Source organism: Doryrhamphus excisus, chromosome 4, assembly GCF_030265055.1.
Source record: "Doryrhamphus excisus isolate RoL2022-K1 chromosome 4, RoL_Dexc_1.0, whole genome shotgun sequence".
Taxonomy (NCBI): Eukaryota; Metazoa; Chordata; class Actinopteri; order Syngnathiformes; family Syngnathidae; genus Doryrhamphus; species Doryrhamphus excisus.
The window spans coordinates 23,255,622-23,269,017 of NC_080469.1; the positions used below are offsets into that span (position 1 = coordinate 23,255,622).

Genomic DNA, 13,396 nt, shown 5'->3' on the forward strand with positions numbered 1-13,396 from the left:
TGGTGTGGGGGTAATTTAGCTGTGAGTCATACAGACAGGGAGGGGGATGATTGATGCATTGCTACTAATGGGCTCAACCTCAAAAGTATGTTTCTCTTTGAAAGCGTGGAGTAGTTTGTGTGGAAAACACCAGCTGTGACGGCATCCATCAGATGCGGTGGACAAGCTTGAGTCCATAAAGAGCTCTGTGATAGTTTCCTGCCTTTGGTGATTCACTCCTGAATGACTTTCTCGTGGCCTTAATGAGCTTTTGCATTGTACTCGATTAGACACAATGCAATGCGCGGTCGTCATCGATCTCCAATGGGAATGCTGCTAGGGTGGGATTTGTTTTTTTGAAATGCATCCCCAGTCAACTCATTAAAGCAGTTTATCAGCGCTCTAAATATTTCATAGGGAAAGCATCTTCAAATGAGTGAGCTGCAGGAAGCGGTTTATATACTGGATTAATATTGAATGGTGACTAATGCAGCCCTTGTGGAAAGGCTCGACCGCCATGGTTAAATCACCCACGTAAACTACATGGAAGTTGTGAACTGTGAACTTATCTTGCAGATGCGGGAAGCCTTGTAATGATTCTGCATCATAATGTGGCCGCAGACTGTAACAGTAAATTCCCACGACACCTGAACATAATGATCGTATCGAACTGAATACAACCAATTATTTGTATGATCCCCAGTAGATATGTTAGGACACAAGGGAACATACCATATAAATGAGGACACAGGAGGTGGAAACATCAAGTCAAGGTTCTGATGCATCGGCCCAAACAAACAAAACGGCAATGTTTGAGGAATGGTTTGTGGTGGCTTTTCTCCCCGTCACTCACTGAAAAATCCATGATCTCAAACCTAATCAAGAATTGCTAAACATTTCGCTCACTCGGTCTAGAAAGCTTTTGGAGCCAGGGTTGGATCAAAAATGGTAATGGTTTGGTTTTGAACATCAGATTACAATTGAATGCATCACATAATCAGTTCCACATGTCCGAAAGGAGTAGGAAGAAGCAGAGCTTATTAAATCCTACCCCTCCATCTGGTGCTTTTACAATCAGTAACTGTTACATTTGTTCACTTCCTGCTTTCATAATATAATTTAAGTTTTTTTTTTTTTGGTTTTATTTTTTTTTTACTTTAATTTTTTTTAATTTTTTAATTTTTATTTTTTTTTATTATTATTATTTTATTTTTACTGCTATTTTTATTATTTTTATTTGTACTCCGGTTTCCTCCCACATTCTAAAAACATGCTATGTTAAATGGTAATGGTAATGGTTTAATTTCATTTGAACATGCATCAGATTACAATTGAATGCATCACATAATCAGTTCCCAGTTCCACATGTCCAAAAGGAGTAGGAAGAAGCAAAGCTTATTAAATCCTACCCCTCCATCTGGTACTTTTACAATCAGTAACTGTTATATTTGTTCACTTCCTGCTTTCATAATATAGTTTAAGTTGTTTTTTTTTGGTTTTTGTTTTATTTTTTCTAACTTTTATTTTTTTTAATTTTTTTTTAATTTTAAAAATTTAAAAAAAAAATAATTTTTTAATTTTAGTTTTACTACTATTTTTATTTTATTTGTACTCCGGTTTCCTCCCACATTCCAAAAACATGCTATGTTAAATGGTAATGGTAATGGTTTAATTTCATTTGAACATGCATCAGATTACAATTGAATGCATCACATAATCAGTTCCCAGTTCCACATGTCCAAAAGGAGTAGGAAGAAGCAAAGCTTATTAAATCCTACCCCTCCATCTGGTACTTTTACAATCAGTAACTGTTATATTTGTTCACTTCCTGCTTTCATAATATAGTTTAAGTTGTTTTTTTTTTGGTTTTTGTTTTATTTTTTCTAACTTTTATTTTTTTAAATTTTTTTTTTATTTTAAAAATTAAAAAAAAAATTAATTTTTTAATTTTAGTTTTACTACTATTTTTATTTTATTTGTACTCCGGTTTCCTCCCACATTCCAAAAACATGCTATGTTAAATGGTAATGGTAATGGTTTAATTTCATTTGAACATGCATCAGATTACAATTGAATGCATCACATAATCAGTTCCCAGTTCCACATGTCCAAAAGGAGTAGGAAGAAGCAAAGCTTATTAAATCCTACCCCTCCATCTGGTACTTTTACAATCAGTAACTGTTATATTTGTTCACTTCCTGCTTTCATAATATAGTTTAAGTTGTTTTATTTGGTTTTTGTTTTATTTTTTCTAACTTTTTTTTTTTTTTAATTAAAAAAAAATGTAATTTTTAAAAATAATTTTATTTTTTTATTTTATTTTTACTACTATTTTTATTTTATTTGTACTCCGGTTTCCCCCCACATTCTAAAAACATGCTATGTTAAATGGTAATGGTAATGGTTTCATTTCATTTGAACATGCATCAGATTACAATTGAATGCATCACATAATCAGTTCCCAGTTCCACATGTCCAAAAGGAGTAGGAAGAAGCAAAGCTTATTAAATCCTACCCCTCCATCTGGTACTTTTACAATCAGTAACTGTTATATTTGTTCACTTCCTGCTTTCATAATATAGTTTAAGTTGTTTTTTTGGTTTTTGTTTTATTTTTTCTAACTTTAATTTTTTTAATTTTAATTTTTTTTAATTTTTTTTAATTTTTTATTTTTTTAATTTTTTAATTTTATTTTTACTACTATTTTTATTTTATTTGTACTCCGGTTTCCTCCCACATTCCAAAAACATGCTATGTTAAATGGTAATGGTAATGGTTTAATTTCATTTGAACATGCATCAGATTACAATTGAATGCATCACATAATCAGTTCCCAGTTCCACATGTCCAAAAGGAGTAGGAGGAAGCAAAGCTTATTAAATCCTACCCCTCCATCTGGTACTTTTACAATCAGCAACTGTTACATTTGTTCACTTCCTGCTTTCCTAATATAGTTTACTTTTTTTTTTTTGATTTTTTGTCAAGTACACTTGACCCAGTCTCACAAGCCCAAAATGTGTACCAAAATAATATAAACAAACCACAGTATGGATTTTTTTTGGTAGGTTTTTGTACACGATTGCACACAACAAACTACATTATTTGCGCTGTGCTGCATAATTCCGCAGAATCAATTGCCCAAACAAAATCACACCACACAAGTACAGCGATGTACTTTCCCATGAATCAATGCAAACAGTCACTCTGTGGTCCTGAATTAGATACGAGTGACATACTGTGTATACACTAGGTCCAAAGCACTAACTCGAAATGTAACCCCAAATGGTCAGGTTCAATACCCAATGGACACACAAATACATACATAACCCAAGAACCCATGTGTGATGCCCTCTGTGGCTTGTGGTCATCGGTTTACCACACAAATCCACTGAGGGTTTGGGCGAGCTGTTCAGCCAGCCACAGAAGACGCTCGTTTAAGCCATCACACTCGCTCCCGAGTGGCCTCACCCGTTGTCCGCGGAGAACGGGAAGCATCAGAAAAAAAGCTGGAAAAAGATGGCCTTTTAAGATGATACCAGTGCTCCCTGAAGGCGTCGCCTCTTTTAGAGAACAGACAGTTCTCTCAAATGTTTCCATGATGTAAGTGTCCACCTGCTTATTGTCAGTGTCAGTGAAAACACATGTTTTCTGTCACTTTTCTTTTTGACATTTATTTGTAGCTCTTATGCCATTTTTTTTATAAGCTTGCTCCCCTTGTGTAACAGCGGTTGAAAAGTTGATATATTTTGTTTTTGCCGTCAAGCCGCTGACGAGAAAAATGTTCATTATTGTTCCACCAAAGACTTTTAAAGCTGTAACAGGACTCCCACTCTCAAAGAGATTATCTGATCAGTTAAAAAAACCATCCAAGTCTGACATGATCAATCGAGTGACACCACAGTGGGTGGACATTCCTTCCTTCCTTCCTTCCTTCCTTCCTTCCTTCCTTCCTTCCTTCCTTCCTTCCTTCCTTCCTCCACAGCTCGGAGACCCAAGTTCAATTCCACTCTCAGCCATCTTTGTGTGGAGTCCTTCCTTCCTTCCTTCCTTCCTTCCTTCCTTCCTTCCTTCCTTCCTCCCTTCCTTCCTCCACAGCTCGGAGACCTGAGTTCAATTCCACTCTCAGCCATCTTTGTGTGGAGTCCTTCCTTCCTTCCTTCCTTCCTTCCTTCCTTCCTTCCTTCCTTCCTTCCTTCCTTCCTTCCTTCCTTCCTTCCTTCCTTCCTTCCTTCCTCCCTTCCTTCCCTCCTTTCCTTCCCTCCTTCCTTCCCTCCTTCCTTCCTTCCTTCCTTCCTTGCTTCCTTCCTTCCTTCCTTCCTTCCTTCCTCCACAGCTAGGAGAGCTGAGTTCAATTCCACTCTCGGCCATCTTTGTGTGGAGTCCTTCCTACCTCCCTTCCTTCCTTCCTTCCTTCCTTGCTTCCTTCCTTCCTTCCTTCCTTCCCTCCTTTCCTTCCCTCCTTCCTTCCTTCCTTCCTTCCTTCCTTCCTTCCTTCCTTGCTTCCTTCCTTGCTTCCTTCCTTCCTTCCTTCCTTCCTTCCTTCCTCCACAGCTAGGAGACCTGAGTTCAATTCCACTCTCGGCCATCTTTGTGTGGAGTCCTTCCTTCCTTCCTTCCTTCCTTCCTTCCTTTCCTTTCCTTCCCTCCTTCCGTCCCTCCTTCCTTCCCTCCTTCCTTCCTTCCTTCCTTCCTTCCTTCCTTCTTCCACAGCTAGGAGACCCGAGTTCAATTCCACTCTCGGCCATCTTTGTGTGGAGTCCTTATGTGGAGTCCTTCCTTCCTTCCTTCCTTGCTTCCTTCCTTTCTTGCTTCCTTCCTTGCTTCCGTCCTAGCTTCCTTCCTTCCTTCCTTCCTTGTTTCCTTCCTTCCTTGCTTCCTTCCTTGCTTCCTTCCTTCCTCCACAGCTAGGAGACCCGAGTTCAATTCCACTCTCGGCCATCTTTGTGTGGAGTCCTTGTGTGGAGTCCTTCCTTCCTTCCTTCCTTGCTTCCTTCCTTTCTTGCTTCCTTCCTTGCTTCCTTCCTTGCTTGCTTCCTTGCTTCCTTCCTTGCTTCCTTCCTTCCTTCCTCCACAGCTAGGAGACCCGAGTTCAATTCCACTCTCGGCCATCTTTGTGTGGAGTCCTTCCTTCCTTCCTTCATTCCTTCCTTCCTTCCTTCATTCCTTCCTTCCTTCCTTCCTTCCTTCCTTCTTTCCTTCCTTCCTTCCTTCCTTCCTTGCTTCCTTCCTCCACAGCTAGGAGACCCGAGTTCAATTCCACTCTCGGCCATCTTTGTGTGGAGTCCTTCCTTCCTTCCTTCCATCCTTGCTTCCTTCCTTGCTTCCTTCATTCATTCCTGCCTTCCTTGCTTCCTTGTTTCCTTCCTTCCTTGCTTCCTTGCTTCCTTCCTTGTTTCCTTGCTTCCTTCCTTCCTCCACAGCTAGGAGACCCGAGTTCAATTCCACTCTCGGCCATCTTTGTGTGGAGTCCTTCCTTCCTTCCTTCCTCCACAGCTAGGAGACCCGAGTTCAATTCCACTCTCGGCCATCTTTGTGTGGAGTTTGCATGTTCTCCCCGTGCATGTGTGGGTTTTCTCCGGGGGGGGGGACATGCTAGGTCAATTGGCTACTCCAAATTGACCGATAGACTTCCTTTATTTTCATTGCACAATAACACAGCAGTGAAATTGCCAACAAAATGTCGTTGCCTGGCTCCCGTATAATACAAAAGAAGATAAATAATAATAATAATGTGAGGCTGCACGGCGGTCGAGTGGTTAGCGCGCAGACCAAAAACATGCTAAGTTAATTGGCGACTCCAAATTGTCCATAGGTATGAATGTGAGTGTGAATGGTTGTTTGTCTATATGTGCCCTGTGATTGGCTGGCCACCAGTCCAGGGTGTACCCCGCCTCTCACCTAAAGACAGCTGGGATAGGCTCCAGCACCCCCTGTGGAAAAGCAGTAGAAAATGAATTAATAAAAAATTGGAGGCTGACGCACGGTGGATGAGTGGTTAGCATGTTAGTCACATATCCAGAAGTCCTTGGGAGCGCTTGAGAGTTTGACCAATCTGCAGAATCTAAAAGATCTAGAAGTCTTTCTGTGCTATGGTTATTGTGTGTAGCTGCTCTATCGGAGTCCACAGCTCAATACAAAGAGTCGAAAATGATCATAATAATAGGTCGGTTTTAAGTGCCCGGCAGCACTCATGCACCTACAGTCACTATACCTTGCTTCTCATTTGTGTTGCCAGATATTTAGACAATCACGGCGTTGTCAAAACAACACATACCGAGGTTCCACTATAGCAATACTAGAACAGAAAAATACATTTTTATGTGACAGTGGGTTATCAGACAAAAAAAAGGGCAAATAGCTAAAGTGTTGTAAAAATAATATTTTATCTTTCTAATGATGCGCTCATAGATCTTCAAGTACACGCTTGTAAGCCTCTCCAAGGAAAAAGGGAAAGCGTGTCCAGGATTAATAAAAATACTGTAGAGGCTTGAATTTAAGAAGCGGCTGACTAAACTAAAGTGAGAGTGGTGCTCTTGATCTCAGTGGACTTCATATAGAATCTAACAGCCTGGAAACCAAAGGCTGAGGAGGAGAGGCTACTTTGGGGATTTTTTCTTCTCCCTACTGGTTACACAGACAGGTTTGCTGCTTGGAAGAGCAATAGTTTTGCATCGTTAATGAATCCATAATTTTTTTCACAGTGAGGCAAAACCTCTCTACATATTTTAGGTTCATTATTATTATTATTATGCTGAGAAAAAAGGCTTTCAATGGTACTGGTTGGGCTACGATCATACCCTCAAATACCGTCATGAGCGTTGGGTAGTGACCAAATGGACAAAAATGGCCGAAATATGTTTTCTCTGTAAGGTTGCTGGGCCGATGAAATGAATGGATATTATTTTTATTTATTTGTCATTTCATGTGCTTTTTATTTGCTACTTCAGTTGCTTTTTACATAAAATTATAATCTCCTAAGATCTTGAAGGTCAATGACGGGAGTAATGTCCTTGAACGTTTCGCATATCAATCAAAACCTTATTAGTGTGAATATTAAACGTGCAAGGATGTTTTCATTAATTACAGGTCATTCGCCATTGAATTCGAATGAGTCGAATTCGCCATTGGGGACAATCCATGTAATATGACGGGGGTGTCCGCAGAGTTAGAGGCCCGCGGATTGACAAAAACAAAATATTAAAAATATTAAAATTAAAACCAGCTCATGGCAACAAAGTATGTACAATCGCTCCCTGACTCTGACATATTTTTTTTCTTCTAAAATTAATCATTGATCGCTGATTTGTGGTTTACTATGACCTATAATTAGTCCAAAGAAATATATATTTATGTAAATGTTGCATATTATTGGCCTAAATTAAACATTTTCAAGCATAAAAATCTATTCTAAATGAATTAAAATACACTTAAATAAATAAATATAATTAAATAAATACAAAACACCGATACAAGATGTTGATGAACTGTCTGCATTAGCCACTAAGTGTCACTATAAATAAGCACCATACGATAAGTGGCCTTAAATGGCTCTTAATAGGTCCTAAATGGCTTATTTTGTCTTATTATATTGACTATATTGGGTAATATGAGTGTAAAAATAACTATAGGGGTGTTATTTTATGTTTAGAGGGCTCTAATAATAATGTAAATTATATTTAGAAAGTCATAAACAGGTACAGTAACTATGAAAATATTCTGTTTATTGAATCCTACTTGGGCGGCACGGCGTTCTAGTGGTTAGCGCACAGACCTCACAGCTAGGAGGACCAGGGTTCAATTCCACCCTCGGCCATCTCTGTGTGGAGTTTGCATGTTCTCCCCGTGCATGCGTGGGTTTTCTCCGGGTACTCCGGTTTCCTCCCACATTCCACAAAAACATGCTAGGTTAATTAGCGACTCCAAATTGTCCATAGGTATGAATGTGAGTGTGAATGGTTGTTTGTCTATATGTGCCCTGTGATTGGTTGGCCACCAATCCACTGATGCAACTAATATAACTAATATTTTTATGCTTGAAAATGTATATTTCTTTGGACTAATTATAGGTCATAGTAAACCACAAATCAGTGATCAATGATTAATTTTAGAAAAAAAAATACGTCAGAGTGAGGGAGCGACTGTACATACTTTGTTGCCATGAGCTGGTTTTAATTTTAATATTTTGAATCTTTTTTTTGTCAGTCCGCATGCCTCTAACTCTGCGGACACCCCCGTCATATTACATGGATTCTCCCCAATGGTGAATTCCCATCACGGTGTCCCCGCCTTTCGCCTGAAGTCAGCTGGGATAGGCTCCAGCATATACCCCACAATCCTAGTGAGGATAAGCGGCATAGAAACTTACAAGAAAGTTGAAGTAGTTAACAGAACTGGAAAATCAGCTGAAATTTTGCAAGAATAAAGTCAAAATATTGAGAAAAAAATGATTTGATGAGAATAACTTTTGTTAATTTAAATATTTTATTTAAATATTTTTTAAATATTACGGCTCCAGCACCCCCCCGCGACCCTCGTGAGCAAAAGCGGTAGTACATGAATGAATGAATGAATATTTATAAAGTCATAAACAGGTACAGTAACTACGAAAATATTCTGTTTATTGAATTCACTTGGGGTTCAGAATAACCACCTCACAGTTTATTTTTGCATTTTTGTCCAATTATTTTTATTAGTAGCAGTAGTATTAGTATTGGTAGTATCAGTGCCTCGTCTGACGTGGACATGAAAGAGTTAACTGCTGGTCACTAACCAAAAAGAGCAGCACCTATAGAGGCACGCAAGTGTGGGTTCTTACAGCACGTTGTAAAACCCTGAAGTGAAATAAAAGCCAAAAGTGATGGGGTTGGGGGTGTTAGATGGTGGGATTACAAGATTTGGGATAATGGCTGAAGGTGATATATACTGCCAAGGTGCAAAGCCCTTTATAGAGAGTGCCATGTTTTGTTCGAAGTGTTGGTTCAGCTCCTTCGGGGCAACTCTCGAGAAGGATTTTTAAGAAAAATAAAGTCAAGGAAGAGGAGAAAGGAATAAAAGTACAGCGTAGTACTAGATCTAAAAGAATAGATAATCGTAAGCTTTTTTTGTTTGTTTTGTTTTTAGGAAACTTGTATGACTTGTAAGCTCCATGCATGATAGAAAAGGAACTCTGAGCTGACGTGCAGGAGGAAGGACAGCCAGAGGTGTAGGCCGTAGGAAAGTCAAAGCACACCAAGAAATGTCCGACAGCAGAACTAAAATGAGCGACTGTTATGCAAGAGGCAGCTGCACGCATTTGCTACACTGAGAATGGATTGTTTTTAAATTTAGAATCCTATTTTACCCAACTGCTGCAGAGTAGTAGCCCACATTATATTACATCATTTAGAATGTGTATTTAGCATTTTTTTTATACAAGAAGTAATTTTAAAAATCCAAGTTAAAAAATAGTAATAAAACTGAAAACACAGTTATTGGTAATAATCGTGATAATTTGGAATATTAATTAGGAGTGTCACAAGATTAAACCGTGACGATATTTCTTGTTTTGAGCTATGGCATCGCTGCAATAAGTGCACATTGGGTGCTTTATGCACACCATAAACCTTGCAATCCAACTTGTACTGCTTTTTCCATCGGAGTTCAACGTAATGGTAATGGTAATGGTAATGGTAATGGTAATGGTTTTATTTAATTTGAACGTACATCAGATTGCAATTGAATGCATCACATAATCAGTTCCCAGTTCCACGTGTCCAAAAGGAGTAGGAAGAAGCAAAGCTTATTAAATCCTACCCCTCCATCTGGTACTTTCACAATTAGTAACTGTTACATTTGTTCACTTCCTGCTTTCCTAATATAGTTTTAAGTTTTTTTATTAATTTTTTATAATATAATTAAATTAAAAAAAATTAATTTATTTAAATTTTTTTGTATTTGTGTATATTTTTTTGTATGTGTATTTATTTTTTTGTCATGTACCGAAGTACGAGGTGATATGACCATACAATGACATTATGAGTACCATAGTAACTGTCAATAAAGTGATGTCAATATATTGATATTTTGATCTGACAAATCTTAAGTACGTTTAATCAAATGTAGAATCGCTATATATGTATATATACACATTTGATTAAACGTACTTAAGATTTGTCAGATCAAAATATCACTATATTGACATCACTATATTGACAGTTACTATTAAGTACTCTTAAGTACGTTTAATCAAATGTAGAATCGCTATATATGTATATATACACATTTAATTAAACGTACTTAAGATTTGTCAGATCAAAACACGATCGCAGCATATGACTTGTATAAAAATATTTGATGCCATTTCGGAGATTCACTACTTCCTGGTACTGGACTCTAACCATCATGTGAAAAGAAAATGGAGTAATAGTAGAACCTAATAACACACCCCATGATGATGTTGTACTGAAATCACAGAAATCTGCTGTGCTAAATTTTGTGTTTGTGTTGTTCCCCAAAATCGCTGACATTTGCCACGTTGTGTCGTGTTTGAATATCCTTCCTGTCATCATCTTATTACCTCGTTAATCCTCCAAAATGGTTCATTAACATAAACACAGCATAACCCTCCCACCCACCATCCCCACCACCCCCGTCGTGTCTTCTTAAGTCCAATCAATCTCGCTAATTGCAATAGCATGACACCGGCAATGGTGGCAATGTCACCTGTTTTCATATCAAATACGTAACATCATTTAGCGGCTACTTTACATACCGCACACGCAGGCAAACGTATATACATTATTAGCGGGGGCGGTATCAAGCAAAGTATCTTCATTAAGATTACCTAGACTTGCATGCACCTTATTCATTGTCGAGGCACTCAAGTGTATCCCAGTTATGTTATATTCTGTAGATCATTACAATTCTATGGAACAACACTAAACAACTTCCTGTGTTGTAATGGTAATGGTTTAATTTCATTTGAACATGCATCAGATGACAATTGAATGCATCACATAATCAGTTCACAGTTCCACATGTCCGAAAGGAGTAGGAAGAAGCAAAGCTTATTAAATCCTACCCCTCCATCTGGTACTTTTACAATCAGTAACTGTTACATTTGTTCACTTCCTGCTTTCATAATATAGTTTGAGATTTTTTTTTCATTTATTCATTCATGTTCTACCGCTTTTTCCTCACGAGGGTCGCAGGGGGTGCTGGAGCCTATCCCAGCTGTCTTCGGGCGAAAGGCGGGGTACACCCTGGACTGGTCGCCAGCCAGTCACAGGGCACATATAGACAAACAACCATTCACACTCACATTCATACCTATGGACAATTTTTTACATTTTTTTAATTTTTAATTTTTTTTTAAATTAAAAAAAAAAAAAAAAATTATTATTTTTTAATTTTTAAATTATTTTTATTTTTTATTATTTTTTTTTGCAAATATGGAAAAATCTGCAGTCATTTTACCAGAATAAAGTCAAAATATTAAGATTTTTTTTTATCCAACAAAAAAGTAATTTAAAATAATTATAATAATTTAAAATCATTTAAAATTTAAAATGAGTTGTAAAATGTTGTAAAATTGAGAGAAAAAAATAAAATTTTAGTAGCACAACACTGAAACAATAAAGCAAAATAATATGAGAAACAAACAATGAATAAAGTTGTTTTTTGGGGGGAATTTTTGTGGATTTTTTGTGGAAAAAATGATGTGAGCAAAGTCAAAATATTATGTGACATTATTATATTGTATATGTTATTATATTATTATATTATGTGTCATTAAATTTATCAGAATAAAGTTCAGAAACCTGAACCTAAATGCATTCCTGGTCTTTGGCAGACATCCGCGGCATCGAGGACTTCCTGGACAGCGCCTCCCACCAGGGCATGGACGTGTCATTGCAGAAGGTGGAGTCCAACGTCAACATGATGATCACTAGCCTGTTCAGGACCATGCGAGTGGAGGAGCTGCATCGCTACCGGGACACGCTGCGTAGAGCCGTGCTCTTCATGAGCCCGGCCACCGCCAAGGCGTTCATCTCTGAGGTAAAGTGCTCTGCATTTTTCATGCTGAAGTTCGAACTTGGTGTATTTTTCATAGTACTTACAGTTCAAATTTCATAGCAAATTTTCACGCAGGGCTCACAGCTAGGAAACCCTATTTCAATTCCACCCTTGGCCATTTCTGTGTGGAGTTTGCACGTTCTCCCCGTGCATTGCATGGTTTCCTCCCACATTCCAAAAACATGCTAGGTTAATTAGCGACTCCAAATTGTCCATAGGTATGAATGTGAGTGTGAATGGTTGTTTGTCTATATGTGCCCTGTGATTGGCTGGCCACCAGTCCGGGGTGTACCCCGCCTCTCGCCTGAAGACAGCTGGGATAGGCTCCAGCACCCCCGTGACCCTCGTGAGGAAAAGCGGTAGAAAATGAATGAATGAATGAATTAATAAATCCTGCTGTTTCAAATGGATTATTTTCTCTTATTATATTTGCAATGGGCCGAGTGGTTAGCACACAGGCCTCGCAGCTAGGAGACCCTATTTCGATTCCGCCCTCGGTCATCTATGTGTGGAGTTTGCACGTTCTCCCCGTGCATTGCATGGTTTCCTCCCACATTCCAAAAACATGCTAGGTTAATTAGCGACTCCAAATTGTCCATAGGTATGAATGTGAGTGTGAATGGTTGTTTGTCTATATGTGACCTGTGATTGGCTGGCCACCAGTCCGGGGTGTACCCCGCCTCTCTCGCCTGAAGACAGCTGGGATAGGCTCCAGCACCCCCGCGACCCTCGTGAGGAAAAGCGGTAGAAAAAAAAATTCACGACTTCACTCTATTATGGTTTGTCAATTAATAAATCCTGTTGTTTCAAATGGCTTATTTTGTCTTATTATATTTACCATGGGCCGAGTGGTTAGCACGCAGGCCTCACAGCTTGGAGACCGTATTTCGATTCCACCCTCGGCCATTTCTGTGTGGAGTTTGCACGTTCTCCCCGTGCATTGCATGGTTTCCACATAGTCCCACATCATAGCTCCGTAGCTCGGACATTACATTTCAAATGTATTAATTGCATTATTAATGCATTAATTGCAATAAATCCTCATTATTGCCTTGCAGCTGAAGACTTAGGGTCATTTAGGGATTTCCATTTGCTCCAACGCATAAAGGATACAGAGGGTCATGCTTGAAAGCCGTGGGCTCTTTGCATTAATTCATCATTTGAGGGTGTGTTAGCGTGTGGCTTAATCCCATACGTCACGTTCTCATCTCTGTTTAATTAAAAGTGACCTCCATAAGTTCACAGTCACAGAGTCTAATTTGGATGATGGCGTGACGGGAGGACGGGGTGTGTTATTGTGTGTCTGTGTGAGTGTGACACAACACAAACAATACTTTACTTTTGTGTTCGTGTTAAAGTTAAA

General features: G+C 38.6%; 1 protein-coding gene across 6 annotated transcripts in view; it reads left to right on the plus strand.

Moving 5' to 3' along the window:
* The window catches only part of grid2 (glutamate receptor, ionotropic, delta 2), a 528,950-nt gene that overhangs the window by 303,990 nt on the left and 211,564 nt on the right, over positions 1–13,396 (plus strand). For all 6 annotated transcript variants that reach the window (XR_009129664.1, XR_009129665.1, XM_058071482.1 and 3 more), the window contains exon 4: positions 11,810–12,015. Coding sequence is in view for 4 of the 6 variants with exons in the window: in XM_058071482.1 (XP_057927465.1) it covers positions 11,810–12,015 (206 nt within the window). In the remaining 2 variants the exon portion in view is untranslated. The remainder of the gene's footprint in view (positions 1–11,809; positions 12,016–13,396) is intronic.